The sequence below is a fragment of the Accipiter gentilis genome, chromosome 8, assembly GCF_929443795.1.
Source record: "Accipiter gentilis chromosome 8, bAccGen1.1, whole genome shotgun sequence".
Taxonomy (NCBI): domain Eukaryota; kingdom Metazoa; phylum Chordata; class Aves; order Accipitriformes; family Accipitridae; genus Astur; species Astur gentilis.
The window spans coordinates 22582631-22601276 of NC_064887.1; the positions used below are offsets into that span (position 1 = coordinate 22582631).

General features: G+C 34.9%; 1 protein-coding gene across 5 annotated transcripts; it reads left to right on the forward strand.

The window, feature by feature from the left end:
- Positions 1-39: 39 nt before the first annotated feature.
- On the forward strand, positions 40-18571 carry RO60 (Ro60, Y RNA binding protein). Of its 5 annotated transcripts, none has more exons than XR_007506971.1 (9): positions 40-190; positions 5070-5669; positions 6179-6399; positions 6646-6792; positions 8190-8327; positions 8645-8761; positions 9500-9606; positions 10146-10292; positions 11509-11645. XR_007506971.1 is itself a non-coding variant. In XM_049807723.1 (9 exons), exons 2-9 carry the CDS (start codon positions 5090-5092, stop codon positions 11659-11661), a joined length of 1617 nt encoding a protein of 538 aa, XP_049663680.1. In that variant the 5' UTR covers positions 44-190; positions 5070-5089; the 3' UTR covers positions 11662-18571. The 5 variants fall into 5 exon arrangements, 4 of the variants coding, with proteins under 4 accessions (XP_049663680.1, XP_049663682.1, XP_049663681.1 ...); XM_049807723.1 differs by having other exon boundaries at positions 44-190; positions 9500-9613; positions 11509-18571; XM_049807725.1 differs by lacking the exon at positions 40-190 and adding an exon at positions 215-542 and having other exon boundaries at positions 9500-9613; positions 11509-18571.
- Positions 18572-18646: the final 75 nt, after the last annotated feature.

An 18646-nucleotide genomic window follows, 5' to 3' on the forward strand; every position in this document is an offset into this window, starting at 1 on the left:
GGAGCGGGACAGCAACCCCCCTGCGCTCAGAGCCGGCTCCGCCAGCGCCCGCCGATCCGGAGTGCCCTCCTCTCCCCGTCGCCCGGAGGCCGCCGCAGCTCCCTGGGGCTGCGCCACTGCTCGGCGCCGGAGGCCGCGCTGGCCCGGGCAGGCCCTGCCCCGCGGCCCCTCCCAGGCCGTGGCCTCGCAGGCAAGTCGCGCCTCCCGGGGGAACGCTGAGGGCGGGGGGAAGCGGGCTGACCGGCCCCGGCCGGGTAGCGCGGCGGGGATGTGGGCGCCCCCTCGGTGTCAGTCCCGGCGGGAAGCGGGCCGCCTCGTCGTCGTGGATGTTGAAGGAATCCGGAGAGGCCATTTCTGTAAATGGCCACCTCCTCCGTGGCACCTGGGCTTTGGAAACCCCGTGAGGGGATTAAAGGGCCCGTCGGGTGGGGTTACTCGTCCGCCTCGCCGTCGTTTGTATTTATCGTCCTTGTAGAAGCTGACGGCTAAACTCACAGGTTTTCGGGTATCAACTTTAGATGCTTTTTCCTCCTAATTTTGTTGTACGTTAGCTAAGCTACCTTTTCCCTCCAGTCAATAAATTTTTTTAAGCAAATAGACCTTGAAGCAAATTCTATCGTAGAATTTTCTTGAGCAAGCGTGTGGTTCATAGTCTGGTATCTCCTGTACTGTCATCACACTGGTGATCGTGCCATTTGTGACTTGGGAAATGTTGTCTTAGCGTTCCTGTTTACATAGAGATGCTTATTTTCTGAAGGACACGGACTTAACGTTGTTGCCAGAGCTCTGCTGTAGTACAGCTGTATTTTGTTACAACCGTAGCTCAGTGTGATGGTTATAGTCTCCCTGCTTAATGAACCAGAAAACATTCTTTATAATCTTTGGTTTAACGCTTATACAAAATTTTGAGAGCAGAGTGGGAGAATGCAGTTTCTTATAGAACAAAGTGTATATGGTTTTGAAGTATTTGAAGACAATTTGGAGTGTTGTCTTTAAAATATCAATGCATTTTTTTCATAAAGGATCTGACTCGGGCAAAGATTAATTCCATATGTTTTCACTACAAAGTTTGACTCATCATTGTTAACATAGTAGTTAAATTTAAGAACTTAAGTTAGAACATCTAGTTCTATTAAAGCTTTGTGCTTTTTGTATTTTTTTCCATACATACCTGAAAATTGTACTATAAGACATTTTATTTCTTAGAAAAACTAGGAGTGAATTGCGAAAGTCAAAGAAAATAACAGGTTAAAAAACTCGGTTGCGTTATGGTACAGCAACATAAAGATACTGACTTACCAATCAAGAGGTAAGTGCTGTATAGGCTGTTTCAGACCAGTCAAAGCCATATTTTACTTATGGATTAATTTATATGGTGTTTGAAATATAAAAAAAAAATCACTTTGTGTTTTTTCTCTTTCATTAATATGGGTGAGCAAGCATGAGTTTTAGTTCAGGTATTTTTGTTATAAAGTAGCTACTCTGTAACTTTCAAGGCTTTTCACACTACTGTTTGCATTCAAGTAGCTCAGAAGTTCGAAATGCTTATGGAGTCAGAATATCATTGATAAATCCTCCATGAGTGAAATTCAACTTCACTGCTGCAGCTCAGCAGATGAGGGGTAGGGTTATAGCAAAGCATGTGTTAAGTGCATATTTGCATTTATCTGTCTGCAATAAAGTTGTCTGTGTTGTACAGGTGTTAAAGGAGAAAATAAGCTTGAGGTCTGGGCAGGGGAGAGGGACTGTTTGGAAGGAAGAAATAGCTTTGGGAGTTTCTGAGGTTGAAATATAAAACAGGAGTTAGAAATGGTCAATGTGATATAAAAAGTTCAACACTGAATAAGTGCTTTTCCAGGAGATCCTGGCAAGGTTTAAATTTGTTACTTCTAGTGTGGCTGTTTAGTAGTGAAATTACTGGTTTGCATCAGCTATTGCAGATTTCAAGGGTAATTTTTAAAATATAAATTTGTTTTAAAGAATTTATAATTCATATTAGGATCCAAAAGATTATGTTTTTGGAAGCTCTTTTTAAATCAGAGGCAGCAATAAGCCTTTTGAGATGTCTTTTGAATCCTAGATTGCTTATCAGAAAGCATTAATAACTTCATTAAAGGTTTCAGAAGACCCATCATAGGCATTTTTAATGCCCTAAGTACTGCAGGTAATTCATTCCTTTGTGAAATACTGTGTTCCATCTGAGAAGACAACTTTGAGGGCTGAGTGAAAATGAAGCTTTACAAAAGGTGGAAATCATAACAGCGTCTATTTTTGTAGCTCACAGTACATTCCTAAGAAGGCAAATTAAAGAGCTAAGCTTCAGAAAAACTAGAAGTGTACATTTGCAACTATCTTTTAAAATATGGGTTTGTCAGAAGCCTATGGATTCTACCATTTTTTAAAATACACGTTAGTGTCAGAAGCCTATGGATGCTAGCACATACTTGTTTTCAGTGCTATGGGTCCATACAAAAGCCTAGTCCATAAAAAGTAAACATAAAAATTATCCATTATTAACATGCGTAAGTTAGGTTTGTTATATGGTGTGATAGAGAAGTGCAGCAGGAAAATTTTTTTCTCTGATGGCTAGCTGTAAACTTCTTTAATACAGAACAGTTAACATCACACTGCATATTCACGCATAACAGCATGAACTGTTTGCCTTTCAGGATGATACCTTTGATGAAATACTGATCTTGTGTTAGAGTGTTTTATAAAGAAATCTAGATTTCAAACCAGATACATGTTATTTATAATATTAGAAATGTTATAATTATTTCATTTAGGTTTTGTTCCCATTCTCAGCGTGATGATGACAATGGTAGCTAATTTGTATTAGTGACTATAAAACTAAGCGTGTGAGGACAAGTGAGACTCTCCAAGTGAGAATGAAAATAAAATGGACATATCAAACGGAACCTGTGCAAACGGAAAAACATAGGGGAAAACCTAAAATATTCAAAGTAGTGCTGGTATTTCTTAATATAATCAGCAAAGTAAGATTAGAAATGTTTTGTTTAACCAGAAGCATGGTCCTTCCAGTTCAGTTTAAGTCTTGGTAATCCATAGGTGACCTTAAAGCTTTCCCATTAATCTCATTTTAATGTAGTAATATTTATTCTAGCAGGGATATGAAAGATGCAACAAGAAATTATTCTCAAGATTTCATGTATATGGAGATCTCGTCACTCACGCATGATCCTTTATGCTTTCCATTCTTATTTTTGCTGCAAGATAATGGTGTTTTTCAGTATCTTTCCACATACCATTTTTTTCTGGCAAATAAAGTAATGGATGCTATGATTTCAGGATTTTTTGTTTGGGTTTTTGATGTTTATTATGAAACATTACCTACTATTTAATGAAACCAGCTAATTGATATGTATTGAAATAAGATGTATTTAGACATTAAAACAGACTGATATGGTATTCATTCAAATACTAGCCTTGTTATTTTCAGTGTATTTGCATGCTTCAGATGTCAGTGAAAAAGTTGGCTCAACTATGATGTGTATTTAAGTTGGTTTGGCAGGAAACACGGTTAGAATATTTAAACACTAAGAAAAATAGCTGGGCACTGGTGCTCTGAGTAATACAATGAAAGCTATTTCTTAGTTAATTTTTAACTGAAACCTGCATTTTTAAACCAGGTATCAGCATACATCATCTATTTTTATGATTTTAGCAGCATATAGAATATAATGGGAGCACTGGTGATTATATAATTCTGGATGCAGACAGCACATCGCTGGAGATAGGCAAGAATGGAGGAAGGGTACATTTCTAGTTGCTTGCAGAGAAAGAAAAATTCTATGTCAAAGAGAAAGTAGGGAAGTTGTAAATCAGTGTGTTACATACCTAAACTGGGGAAGAAAATCTCTATCTATGTTAGTGACATTTATTTGTGCTAGGTTATCCTGGTAAATGAAGCAAAATGGCTTTTATCTCCACTATCCAAACAAGCATGTCAAAAGTAAATATCTGCAATACTGAAAAGTTGTTAAGTGGATTTCTTTGCAATGTCATTTGTGTGTGCTCAGACTTTAGTGTGTAGATTTTAAGATCTATATGCAGTTTAATGGAGTGGATTATTGGTGCTTTTTTTTTTTTTAATAGGACCTCTTGGTGCTATTTAGTGTCTTTTTATTGTTTGGTGAGAACTGAGAAAACTAAATTTATTGTTGTCATATTAATACTTTGGAGGTAGTGATGATGATGAATTTTCTTCCCCTTATCCTGCTGATTTTATTTCACCTGCGTTTATTTCAGTTTAAATGTTACGGCTTGAATTTTGCCATGTTAGATGTTCTCCAAGTAAGTGCAGTGTTGTTGCTACAAATAGTACATCTGAACTCTCTTGCAACTCAAGAGTGTATAAATATAAATAACGGAAAGACTGTGAATTGTTGTGCTGTTTTTTGCTTCTTAACCTGAAATGTAAAGCAGTACAGAATTTGTTGTTATGTCTGTGTTTTTTCTTGGATCTCACTTGAAATGGCAGACTATCTGAGCCTGTAATAAAGATAATTTTTTCTTGAGCTATTGTCAGTTGTTAAAAAGCTGTTGTCTAAGCCTCACTGAAACCTACCATATTTAAACTCTCACAAACTGTTCTGACTGAAGAGTTTTTCAGTATTTAAGTTCTTTATTTTAGCATCATGTTTATTCAGTTGGTCAGTATTATCAATTCTTCAGCAAAATAGAGTAGAGCAAGATGTGAGTTTTGAGCAGTTTAGTATGCAATCCCAAAATCTACCCAAGAAAGAGGTGTGGCAAAAAGGTATAATATCAGCCTTGTTTTCTGTGTGCCACTTGTTGGGGCTAAGTAGTTTCTCAGTTGGTTTTAAGGAAATAAATTTGTCACCATTGTAACTCAGAGATTTTTTTTGTTTCTTTTCCCCTAACTGATATGTATTATTGCCCACTTAGAGTATACTCTTATTAAATTTAGGAAGGAAAATTTACAAGTGTGTAGATAAGATATATTTACTTTGCTAGGAAGTGATAAAAGAGTAGAGTCATCAGGTTTTCACAATAGTTCTTAATAAACTTTATTATTTTTTCAACAGACCTCTTGTAAGTGTAAACAATGGAGGACCAGGAAAACCAAGTGCAACTCCTCAGTGAAAAGCAGGTGCCTAACTCTGAAAGCGGTTATGTGTGGCATGTCACCGATATGAATCGACTGCAACGTTTCTTGTGTTTTGGTTCAGAAGGTGGTACTTACTACGTCAAGGAGCAGAAGTTGGGCTTTGAAAACGCAGAGGCTTTAATAAGACTGATTGAAGAGGGTAGAGGTTGTGAAGTTGTTCAAGAAATAAAGACATTTAGTCAAGAAGGCAGAGCAGCAAAACAGGAGCCCTTGCTTTTTGCTCTTGCAGTTTGCTCACAGTGTTCTGATGCAAAAACAAAACAAACGGCATTTAAAGCTGTTCCTGAGGTGTGTTGCATACCAAACCACCTCTTTACTTTCATCCAATTTAAAAAAGATCTGAAGGAGGGCATGAAATGTGGCATGTGGGGCCGTGCACTGAGGAAAGCTGTTGCAGATTGGTACAATGGAAAGAATGGCATGGCTGTTGCTTTAGCAGTTACAAAATATAAGCAAAGAAGTGGTTGGTCTCATAAAGATCTTCTGAGGTTGTCCCACCTCAAACCTGCCAGTGAAGGTAATAAATTTTTATTTACCTGAAAATACTCTGTTTTAAACCTTTTATACTTATTGTGGAACTATTTTGGAAACCCAAGTACCATTGTAGACTGATTATTTCTTAGTGATGGTATACTGTAAATTGCACCTTAAGAATGTGAGTGGTCATATCAGAAGTTGACATGTTTATCTTCAAGGTAAACAGAGTTTGTTCCTTCTATTTCTTCCTTATGTCAAGAGAAGATAAAATAATACAATTCCCTCAATTTGTTCCTATTTGCTTACAAATGATTAAATAACACTTTTGTTGTTTGGGAAGATCTGTTAGTTTCAAATATGTCAGGGTCCTTACTTCTAAGGAGAATAAGACCGTAATTGAAGCTACTGCTCTAAGTTGTGTGTGATTGACCTTTTTTATAGCCGGTTGGCAGGTCTGAGAATGAAACCTGCTAACTCATTTGCTTGCTAGAATGATAAATGCCAGTATAAAGATGTAATCATGCTTGGAAAATATTTTCTTTTCAATAGGAATCGCTATAGTCACTAAATACGTTACCAAAGGGTGGAAAGATGTCCAAGAGGCTTACAAAGACAAAGCAGTTTCTGCTGAGACTGAAAAACTCTTAAAGTATCTGGAGGCTGTGGAGAAAGTAAAGCGCACAAAAGATGAATTGGAAGTTACTCATTTAATAGAGGAATATGGTCTAGTTAGAGAGCATCTCCTGACAAACCATCTGAAATCTAAAGAGGTACGTAAACTTCATTAACTTTGTATTCTCTTTAGAGTAACACTTTTCAGAGTCAGATTTCTGTAAAAAATAACTCTTATGCTCTTTTTCAAGTTATTTACCCAGGTAGCTAATTTAAAATAATAAAGATCTTCATATAGCTTGTACATTTATTTTAAAATACATTTATTTAATGTACAGATGCCAGTTCTTATAGTTTGGGAATCTTCTCTTTTTTTTTTTTGCCTTCTCTTTCTTTGATCATAGGTTTGGAAGGCATTGCTGAAGGAGATGTCCATTTCTGTCTTGTTGAGAAATTTAGGAAAGCTGACAGCAAATTCAGTGCTTGAACCAAGAGGTTCAGAAGTGGCAATAGTATGTGAAAGACTGAGAAATGAGAAACTGCTAAAAAAGGTAAGAACTTTTTCATAATCAGTGCCAGCCTTTGTGGTTTTTAATCTCTTCCTAAACTGTGTTTCTTCAAGCAACCTCTTTACAAAATAAAAGGGATGTTCTTTGGAGGAAATGTGTAGTTTGTTCTTTTAAAAACCTGCAGTGGAATACCTGCACCTTTATTTTGGAAGTTGTATATATCATTTCTCATTTGATATTTTTTTTCCTCCTCTATTTCTGAAACTTTTCTACAAATTAAGTGTATTGACAGCTAGGATCTTTTCTTAAATTAGAGCTGTGGCAAGCTTTGCCTGTTGGGTTCATCCATTGCTTCTGAGTCTTGTAACTTAGAATCAGCAATCCAAGCTTAAAAAGTGAGTGGAAGTCACTCATGTAGGATCGATCCTAGGAAATGAATGAAGAAAGTAGCATAGCAGGTGAGAGGAAAAAGAAGATGGAACAAGGAGACTTTCTCCTTTTAGATTGCTTTACTCTCCATCAAAGAGGTAAGAAAATAAGAAGTAAAAGAAGGTTCCCCAAAGGGAGAACAGAATTTTTGGGAATTTTATGGGAGATAGAGAACACAAGTGGCTTTTTCTAATAGTTCTGTGAGTTGGGGAGGATTAGAATAAGGACACTTCTTCAAGACTATAGTTGAATTGAGAAGAACAGTAGGTCCTTTTTTCCCCCATCCCACTGCTCTTCCCTTTCTCTGGTTTCTTCTTGAATCATACATAGTTACTGAGGCACTGGAGAAGGGAGAGCAAAGATGGTGGCAATACCTTTATGGAAGAAAGACAAAGGACAGGCATTCAGATTTGCAAAGGTTTGCTGCTGGTAGCGATTAATAACGGAAACTCCCCTTGAGGAAAAAAGATAACAAAATGTTGATAGATCAGTAAAGCAAAGATGTGGTTTAGAATATTTAGCATGTGGCAGCCACTGATTTGGTTTATGTAGGGAAAGTAAAAAAAGAAGAAAATGTTTGGACTATCCTCTTAGAGGAAAATAAATGCTGTATTCTGAAAGTAGTTTATTTGTCCAGTTGTACTGTATCTGATACAAAACTAGTTTTAAGTTTGTTCTGCTCCTACCTCAACTCCTTTCCCCTCAGCAGGACAGGGACTTTCTCTTACTGTAAGCCTGTGATAGAAAATAGCAGTTAACATTTGGAATTTATTGGAGTATTCGGCAAGGCAATGAGGTCCATTGCCAGTAACTGACAAGTATCAGTGCATATAACAGCTGTGTAAAGACTGCATGAACTCTTCCATTAAAGTAACAATATACTAAAACAGAGATTTTTGTAGTAGGATCTTAGTTTTAGTTTGTTACTTTTTTTTTTTTTTTTTTTTTTTTTTTTTTTTTTAGGATTTCAGATTTTCAAAAACTTAACTGTTGATTTCTTTTGCCTGTAGGGTAGAATACACCCATTCCATATTTTGGTTGCATTAGAAACCTATAAAGCTGGTCATGGAAGCCGAGGGAAGCTTTGGTGGCGTCCTGATGAAGACATTTTAGAAGCTTTAGATGCCTCATTTTATAAAACTCTCAAGGTAATATAGTTCTTCAGTTTGTTAAGCTTTTTAAGAATTCTCTGTTTTCTGAAAGCTTATTAAATGATCAAGAAAAGTTTGTTGGGTGGATGACAATTTTGAAACTTTATAACAAAAAATCTTAGGAATTGGAATTTTATTAAACAAAGAATGAAAACTTCATGATATATTCAGCTTTTGGCAACATTATCATCGTAATGTTACCCCGGAAGGAATTAAAAAAGAACCCCACTTCTAGGGTTGAAAGCAGAAGAAGGAAGAAGAAATTAATATATTAATTATGTGTACCTATTTTCTTTTTCTTTTTTTCCTTTTAGACAGTTGAACCAACAGGAAAACGCTTCTTACTTGCAGTTGATGTCAGTGCATCAATGACACAAAAAGTTTTGGGCAGCATGCTCAGTGCTAGCACAGTTGCAGCAGCAATGTGTATGGTGAGGCATTACACTTCTTTTATTTATAACTATTTGCAGCTTTGAGCTGCTCTTTTGATACAAAGGTGCTCTAAAGCTGGTTAGAAATCAGAAGGAAACTTATAAAATTTTTTGGGCACAGAAGATGTGATCTTGTGCGTCACTGGTAGATCAGATGCTTAAAGCTGCTGGCAACCAAATTCAGAAAGATCAATTTGAAGAAGTTGGTTTCCAGTATAAATCAAAGTGGTCAAGGCTGCTTTTTCACTTATCTTAGTTGAAAATACATTTTAATTTTTTTCAGAAGTATTCATAGAATAATACAGATTGGATTAAGAAATTTTGGGATAATTCTTGTGTGCATTTGAGTTACCAATTATGACCTTTGTATCACGATCACCTTCCCCTCCATTTGATATTGTAAAGCTTCTTGTATATTTATATTATAGAGGAGTCGAACTTTTGTTGGTGTTTAAAAGTATTTAGTGTTTTATGTCAGAGGAGGGAGAAGAAATATGAAAGCATTTTTAGTTACAGTATTTAGAGCAGTTCTTTAACTCTGATTTTTGCGATGTTTATGTGCAGTAATATTACAGAATATTTGAAGTGTAGAGTGAAGCGTTAGTGCATATGAGGAGCCGTGGTGACTTAAATACAAAAGGATATGTGATGTTGTGTGTGTGGTAGGGAATGCCTTGATTCAGACATTAAAAATTCTGAATAATATAACTAACTTGGTTTTGTCTTCCTCTTTCTCAGGTTGTAGCACGTACTGAGAAGGATTCCCATGTTGTTGCCTTTTCACATGAAATGGTCCCTTGTCCAGTGACAGCTGATATGACGTTACCTCAAGTATTAGTGAAAATGTATGAAGTATGTAAAAACAACAACAACAAAAAAAACAACAAAAAAAACCCAAAAAAACCCAAACCCCAACCAACCAAAAAAAACCCCAAACCAAAACCAAAACACAACAACAAAATAAATTAGGAAATAGTTGTTGCTAATGTCAGAGTTTAGAAGTCTCAGCAGTTACATTGTATTTTCTTTGTAATCGATTCTAGTACTGTGTTTAGTCTGTATCTGCATAGTAAAACACTGGAATTTTTTTTCTCCCTTTTATTTAGAGGAAGTCCAGCAAATGTCATTATTTCAACTGCTGGATATTAAACATTGCAATTTAGGGTGGCAGTGTTAGGTCACAATGAGTTAGTTTGAAAAGATTATTTTTAAAAATCAAACAAAAAAAACCCTGGACAAAACTAAAATGAAATGAGTAAGTGAACTGTTGTTTAACAAAGAAGCCTCTGTGTGTGATAAATCATGAAGCTTACATAAAGCGTAATTTTTCCATGGTTTACTAATTTCGTTATTGATGTGTTCCATGTATTATTTTTCTTTTAAGATTCCAATGGGTACCACTGATTGTTCCCTTCCCATGATATGGGCTCAAAAAACTCAGACAGCTGCTGATGTCTTCATTGTATTTACTGATAACGAAACCTTTACTGGAAATACTCATCCCGCAACAGCTCTTAGAGAGTATAGAGAGGTAAATATGCTTCTTACTGTTTATAGTTGATGAATACAGTACAAAATAAATACCAGTTCTAAAAATGTTTCAGAGGCTGAACTAGTTGTAGCTTTTTTCAGTAAATAATTATATATTGTTAAAAAATTATATATTCTGCAGTTATGCAGAATAAGTGCACGTATTGCACTAATTGTGCATACTTAAAACCACTGAATTGCTCGGTGCACTGCAGTATCAACGAAAATTTGTTTAGTATTCAGGGAATATATAAATTTCTGCATTCTAAATATAATTGATTGAATAAGATTTTTATAGTTCTTACAGAATGAAATTCGGCTCACATAATTAAATTTAACTTTGATGTCTGCAGTAGATACTACAAAGTTTAAATGAAGTAAGGAAGATAAGCCTGTAGGGAAAATGTCAATAGGATGAGGTGATAGTATCTTGTGAAGAAAGCTCATTATGCTTTAAAGGGGCTACTCTTCAGCTGTGCAGCTTCAGAATTTTAAAATAGAACTAAAAAAAAACCTTCTCCAAGCACATTGTTATTAGAAACTCTAATTTAATTGGCAAACAATCTTTTATGCCTTGAAGGAACTATTTTTTAAACCTCAAAAAATACTTTTTGGCAAGCTTGTATGTATGGACATTAATCTTCATATCATGTCCACTCAGTTGAATTTAATACCAAAAATTGTTAACTTGCCCACTGTGTTTTAGTTTTCTTAGTTGAGATTAGCTCCTGTTCTTAAATTTGTTCTTTAAACAAGGAAGTCCTGTACTCTGGCTTTCATGCCACTTGCTTTGCTTTACCTTACAGGTTATTAACTTGCAAATTCAGGTCATTTAGCAAAATTGTCTAGGCCGCAGTTGTATTTGTTCAACCAACATTTGGAAATCCTTGCCTTGGACAAAAACACACTCTGACTCCTATCAGATGATTTGATAATAATTATTGAAAGTTTTTACTCTGAATGAACTTCAGAATAGCAAATGCAATGCTTGCATTTGAAATAATCTATGAATCTTAGTATTGCAGGAAAGTTGTGCTAGTATACTTCATGGTATTTATTTCCATTTATTTAAATATATCTACTGCAGGCTAACTACAATGTTAACAGGCAGTCTGTAATTCTGGTTATGGTGAGATTTGGCCCTCTGGCATGTTTAAGTTACTATATATGTGTGTTCTGATTTTATTTTTTTTTTTTTATTTTTGTCCTTTCTCTAGAAAATGGGTATTCCTGCTAAATTGATTGTCTGTGGAATGACCTCAAATGGTTTTACGATCGCAGATCCAGATGACAGAGGCATGTTGGATATATGTGGTTTTGATGCAGGAGCTTTGGATGTTATTCGAAACTTCACTTTGGATTTGATTTAATTTTCTAGGTGTTTGCTCTTCCCAGTGGGTCCATTGCTGGCAACAGACTTCACCCTGGGAATTCCCAGCCAAATATACTTTATTAGAATATGGCACATTATATATGTATCAGAATGTTACCTTTTTGTGAAGGGAAAACAAGAAAAGCAGATGAGAAATCTCTTTTCTCTTTTTTTCCTGTTGCACACAATTTAAAATAACAGTGTGAAGTTTGCTAACAGTAGCTACAGGGTTACACAATACATAATTTAATTCATTTATAATAGACTATAAATACTGAGAGATTTTTAATTCCCCCCCCCCCGCCCCCCAGTTGCTGTGGAATGTGTGTTTGCAAGAATAAACTGATGAATTACTCTTAGGAAAAAAAAGTAGGGTTAGTATTTTTAATAATGTCAGTTTAACAGCAACTTCGTTGAGAGGGATTTTTCTTTGGGCTTTTTTTAGTCTTTGTATTTTAAACAAATTACTAAGGTTCAACAGTTTCCATTGTTACACTGCAAATCTACAAAACAAGTATTTTCTGGCATGTATGAGACCATGTGACTGTGATGCAACATAAAAGTTAGCCAGTGAAATTTTATACTGATAAAACTGAAAGTGGAAGAGCTTATGCTAATCTTTTTCTATCTAGATTATCATCTGGGGTTTCAGGAGTAAAGTGTAATTCTCTCTAGATAAATTGAGGGGCAGTTGCTGTACAGTGCAATTTCAGAAGCACCATTTTAGAATTAATATGCTTTATAGGAAGTTCTAAAAACTGATTTTAGTAGAAAAAGACCTTGGATATGGCTGGGAAGCCACATTCAGTCCATGTTACAACTTCAGGAAGCATCAGCACACTTTCAGCCAGAAAGATCAACAACGGCATGTGTCTTGGCCTGCTCTTGAAACCTGAGTGGTAACAACCAGAAACAAAAAGCTACTTTTTCTTCAAAAGAATGCATTCAATGATACAGAAACAATCTTCCTAACAGGAGAGTATTTCATTTTATAAAATCTGTTTGTAAATAAATGTTACTTCTGATTTCATAAATTGATTCAAGCTAACATTTTTCAAAACTACCTCCAGTTTATAGGGACCAATTCTTAAAAATGTACAGTTGCCTCCTTCATGTTCTCAAAATCTTGTTAAAGAAGTGATTGAAATTGGATTTTTATTTTTTTTTCTAATCTGATAGTAAGAGTGCGAGTCAATAAGGAGAAAGCTAGTGAATATCTTATCACTTTGGAACAGGAGTTGATAGCAATTCATGTGTATATGTATTTAATTCTCTGTGTGTGTTTTTATATATGTGTGTATAGGGGGGAAGTTAAAAGATCTCTTTAGTAGATCACAATCTTAGAAGAAGAGAAAAGTTTTTTTAGTGATGCTTTTACAACTTCTCCTAAGACATATGTATGCCAGTCTCTTTTATGCTAATTCTGGCTGTTTTAAACAGTGAATTTGATGTTAATTTGAAAATAATTGCAATTTATAAAAATAACCCAGTTGTGGTAAATGACATGTAAGACCATATTTTTCTGCCTAAACCCCAAGCTTTTAAATGTAAAATTCGAGTTCATATTATACTTTTGATACTTGTAACACTTTTCATTATGCCTCATACATATTGATTATAAATTCAAAGCTCTCATTCTGTAGGATGGATATCTCTTTTGGTGCTAAAATGTGAGGTGACATGTTACTGAAGGTATTCTGGTACATACTTATACTCTACCTTAATGAATAAATCAAAACAGTGAGGGAAGCCTTTTCTGACATTAAAACCATGGTTTAAAGAATTGATGGTAGGAATGTTACCTTTCAGCGGACATGAATGTAGTTACTTCTGAATCATCACTGCTCTTAACGATACCACTCTGATAGAATGCTTGAAGAATACAGGACTGCCACCACCTTGTCAGGTGACATCTAGAAAAAACAAGTGTTCCTATAAAAGCTGAGACATAGCACTTTGAGTTTGAAAAAAGAAAATTAGCCATTTCTTATGAAAATTTTCTTACCACTTTTAGTCTCCTTTCTAAATAAACACCATGAATATGGGGAGTTAACTCACTTGCTTAATACATGTTAATAATTATTTCAAGTAAATGCACTGATGTTTTGGGCTTGGTTTCGGTAGTAATGTGTTTTAAATTACACAAGTCAAACATCTGATTAGGTGTTTCCTTCTAAGCTAGAGATGTTGAAAATAACTGATAAGTATCTTTTGCAAGTACTTTTTCTTATTTGGAGTGGTATTTGTGAAGTAATAGGAAATATTTTGGACTAAATATAAAATTAAAACTTAAACAGGTATTTTAAGTAACTTTGTGCAGTTAATTGCAAAAATTTACTGCAAGTAAAAGATTAGACTAGTTACTAACAGATTGAATGAACGGTTATAGTAGTGTTGCATCTTTGAAAGCATTTCATTTTAAAATACAGTTCCTTGAACTAGAGTGTAAGTGAAGATGAACTTTTCAGTAGAATTTATAGAAAATGTAGCTCCCTGTAACTATTGACACTGGATAGCTATGCACCATGTTAAAGATAGTCGTCCATGCTGGAGTACAAAATATGCTCCTAAATATTTACCGTATCTCTGTACTAAAAAATCTTGTTAGAATTAGAATATTCTAAGCAGTTTGGTTATCTGAATCTGATGTAAAACTAGCACCAATGAGATCATGTTGTCATATGTTCCTCCTTTAACATTTTCATAGAAAGGGGAAACTGAAGTAAATGCTGACAGCTGAAACTTCATAGTGTGGTGACCGTTGTTTCTGTCTGGTTTTGATACTGTCTTACAGTAAGGGGCATAGAAGAATGATGCTGCATATTCTTTTTCCATAGACTGGATCTTTTTTATCTGCCCATATACTAATTTTAGGGGACAGCATGACTCATTTGCCATAATACAAATTTATCCTGATTTTAGTCTTTAGTTATTAAACTGATAACCAATATCTGGACATCTAAAGAGGCAATAATTACTGCAATGTTTTGGAAAAAAAAAAAAGTGAGCTAAGACAAAGTTATTAAGCTTAAGCATTAGTTCAGTAAACAATAAATATCCTACCCTTTCACCAAAGAGGAGACACTGACTCTTTCAAGTTAGTAGTGGTGTTTGCATTGGAGGAACAATTTTGACTAACAGAACAAAAATGGGGCTATAATTGTGCATTGCAATTTACCAGTAAAAATTGAACAGGGACAAGTTTAAAGATAGTCAATTTTATTTGAAGCATCAATTTAAAAAAAAAAAAAAAAAGTCTAAATGCAGAATGCAGTTGTAGACTGGGTGAATGCAAATTTCCTGATATCTAACAGAATTAATAGGCTTTCAGTTTGACTGCCATTTCACTGTGACCCCCTTAACAGTTCTTCAGTATTAGACTATTATGTCTAAGACTAGAATGTTCAGGCACTTCAGCTTTAAGAAAGAAGAAAAGGATGTAATGTTTGGAAGCACAGCAGAGCTAAAACATTCTTCTCTAATGAAGGACTGTAACGAATGAACATCAAAGGTCAGGTTTCTTCATGGAAGGGATACAATTAACAATGTGGAGAGGGCAGAAGGCACACAAGTTTTCTTAAAAATCATGCAATGCATACATCAGCATTATGTAATAAATTGAATAAAGACTAATAATTTTGCCAAGAAACAGAATTTCATGTCAGGAATTTTAGACCTGTAGCAAGGAGGAGGAGAGTTTGGGATGCTTGTAGAATTAGATTACAGGCAAAATATGGGTTCTTTACCTACAATCCTATGTGCTTAAAAAAGTGAAGTCTAAAAGTAGGTGTAGATCTGAAGTCAGCAGGGCCAGCCTAAGTGCCCACTATGTGAATAGGGCCACTAATAACTGGCCCTATAATACCTTGCTGCTTAATACCACTGTTAAACCTGTTTGTTAAACATTGGGGGGGTTGTGTTTGTTCATTTTCACTGTTGTCTAATTTGGGCTGATAAATGGGTATGGCTTTAAAAGGCTATTCAAGGAAGTATATATTCTTGGCTTTAAGAATACATCAGCAGTTTTGGAAATGTATTTTAATAATGCCTCTATCTGTAAAAACACTAGGAAGGCATTTTTCTCTGTTGCAAGATGCTGTGCTGCTTAATCACGTACCTAACTCATAGCCACCATACCAGAAGCATTACTATTGGTTCCATTTATTTTGTTTCTTGTATTACCTTTTTGCTTTGCCCTTCCTTTTCGCGGTTACTGTTGGCTTTTTTTCTCCTATCCCATCTCCTTGTCACCTCAGGCCTATATTTTAATCTCTTTTCACATGCAGCCTTTGGTCCATTCCTTTATTTTGCCTCTCTCCTTCTGTCTTCTTGCTGTCATTGAGCATGCTAGCTTAGCTAAATAACTCAGACCAGAACTGATGTCATACTATTTATCTTAATTTTAAGAAACTGGATAATTTTTTTCTTTCCTTTGATTATATAAATCTCTTATAAAACATTTAATTTGCTGTATCTATCAGATTTTTTGGTAAAACTTAGTGTAAAGATAAGTGACAAAAGTATACTTTACAAAAATCCAACATCTGTGTTGTGAATGCGTGTTTTATTTTTATAAAGTAACCACTTAAAATTGGCTTTTCAAATTTAAAGCTTTTTTCCAGAATTAGTTCAGTGAGTTGGAACTTTCCATTCTGTTAAATATTATCAAGCTGCTATTCTATGTAGAATTAGGGAAACATTTAAATTAATATTCTGGATAAATGGACAGCTTCTTTGCAGTATTGATTAGAGAAAATCTTCAAAGAATAGGATGTAGAAGTAAACCTAAGCGAAGGATCATTTGTCTTGCTTGTGCTTTTAATTTTTTTTTAAACATTTCATTAGTTTATAGGTTTATTTTGCTATTTGCAGTGGTTCATAGTGGACAAATATGCTGTAAGCTGTTTTAATGACTTTACTGCTGGAATGGTAGAGATTTCATCTTGCGGTGACATAGTATAGTGTACAACATTGCTGAGTAAGAGTTATGGGGGAGAGGTAAAACACTAGGACAGTGTATTATGCATGTGCTGCTCTGAGAGCTAAGATTTAAGATCAGCTGATTTCAGCAGAAGGTATGGTGTCTTTAAATACGTGTGCTTACATTTGGATTTATAATTTTGATATTGTAAAGTATGGTTTCTTTAGGTATTTCTGCATTCTGAATTTAAGTTTATATATTTGCATATATATGTGGTATGTTAAGAACTTTTTACAAATGCTTCATTAATAAATAATGAACATAAATAGCTGTTTTCCTAATGTTACCAGCTTCTCAGAGTTAAGCACAACTAGTTACAAATGAAATGTCTTTTCTGTTACATTCTCCTATGAAAGTGCAGTTCTACTCTTTAAAAATGAGTCGTATAAAAAAGCAACAGATGAGTGCATTTACAGCTCTGTCTGCTTAATTAAGTAATTTGATGTTTGTTTTCAGCTTCTCATGCTTCTTGGGAGCATGGTATTTAAGCTGGATGAGCAGGTATGTCTTAAGTGTAGCTACAGAATCTTTTAGTGGATAATTTTTAATATTCAGATCCCAGGACAAGCATTATTTTAAGATAAAAAGCTTTGTCCTGGAGACAATGCTAAGCAAAAAATATGTAAATTTTTAATTACTATTTTTGAGTCCCTCCCCCCTTTTTTTTTTCCAGAGTAGAACCACACTTTTAACAGCCATATCATGTTTAAGTAAGTTAAACATAACATGGCTTTGTGCCATCCAATAATGAAGGCACTGTCTTGCTGCTACTTTCTATGAAATGATACAAAAATTCATGAGAAACTATTTGGATAGGGAGCCTTAATATGGTTAAAAAGAAATGTAATTAACCCTTTGAGCGCCTTAAGACATTATCTTCTTTAATAAATGGGCACTCACTTGGATCTGCGGGCATACAGCATGTTTTCTCAACAGTTGGAATAGAATAATTGCCTTAAGTGACAATGCCCTGGGATTTCTGAAACTTAGAACTCAAAGGGTTATTTTAGACTACTGTTTTGGGACTTTTTTTTTTATAACAGGGAACAAAATGAAAAGGTCTTTCTTTGAAAAACTCATTTGCATACTATTATTATTTTTATATGATGGATTTGCCAGCTTTCAGGTGCAAAATTATTGTTAATCTTCTGAGGAAGCATAACTGGCCTAAGAATTCTACACAGAAAAAAGAATACTTGGTTACCACTGTATGTGCAAAATAAATTGCTTTATTAAGTATACATTTAGAGAGAGATGCACATTTGTGTGTCTTTACCTTGATGAGTGTGTCCCTGTAAACAAAATTTTAATAAGGCAGCAATGAAAGTAGCAAAATACAGTAAACCTCAATAATAAAAATATAACAAGGTCAGTGTGTTTAATTAGCTCATTACATATTGAAGATGCACAGTTCAGACAACTATATACTAAAGACTTTCTACAAATGGTGCAGTTCAAACTTATTTCAAACCTGCATCACAAAAATGAAGCTGTCAAATTTAAGTGATGCTCTTATGGTCCTAGTTATCTGGAGTTGAAAATAAGTTTGACACTTTTTTCCCTTGAGGGGAAAAAAGTAGTTTAGGTGCATGCAACGCTGAAAGCAGTGGAAATAACAGAAGTGTTATTCACAAGAAATGAATAAAAATTCATTGACTAATGTTTTTATTCTGAACTGTGCACCTTTAGTAGTGTAATGGTCCCTCTTACTGAAGAATGGGATATAATTTTCTATTTGCACCTGAACTTTCTTCAAATAACTAAGAGTCTTGACACTGCCTGGTCTGGCTTTGGATGTACATTTTACTGAAACTATTGAATTTAGACATTTCTTTTAAACATCTAACTGCAAGTTAAAATCACTAGTAAACTGCATTGTGACTGTAGAATTTAAGTACTAAATAAACTCTATGCATATCAGACCTATTTTATGTGGTCTGAAACTTCATAACAGTGTTGGATTGATCATAATGTAGTTTGTAACTGCACAGTTTAGTGACAG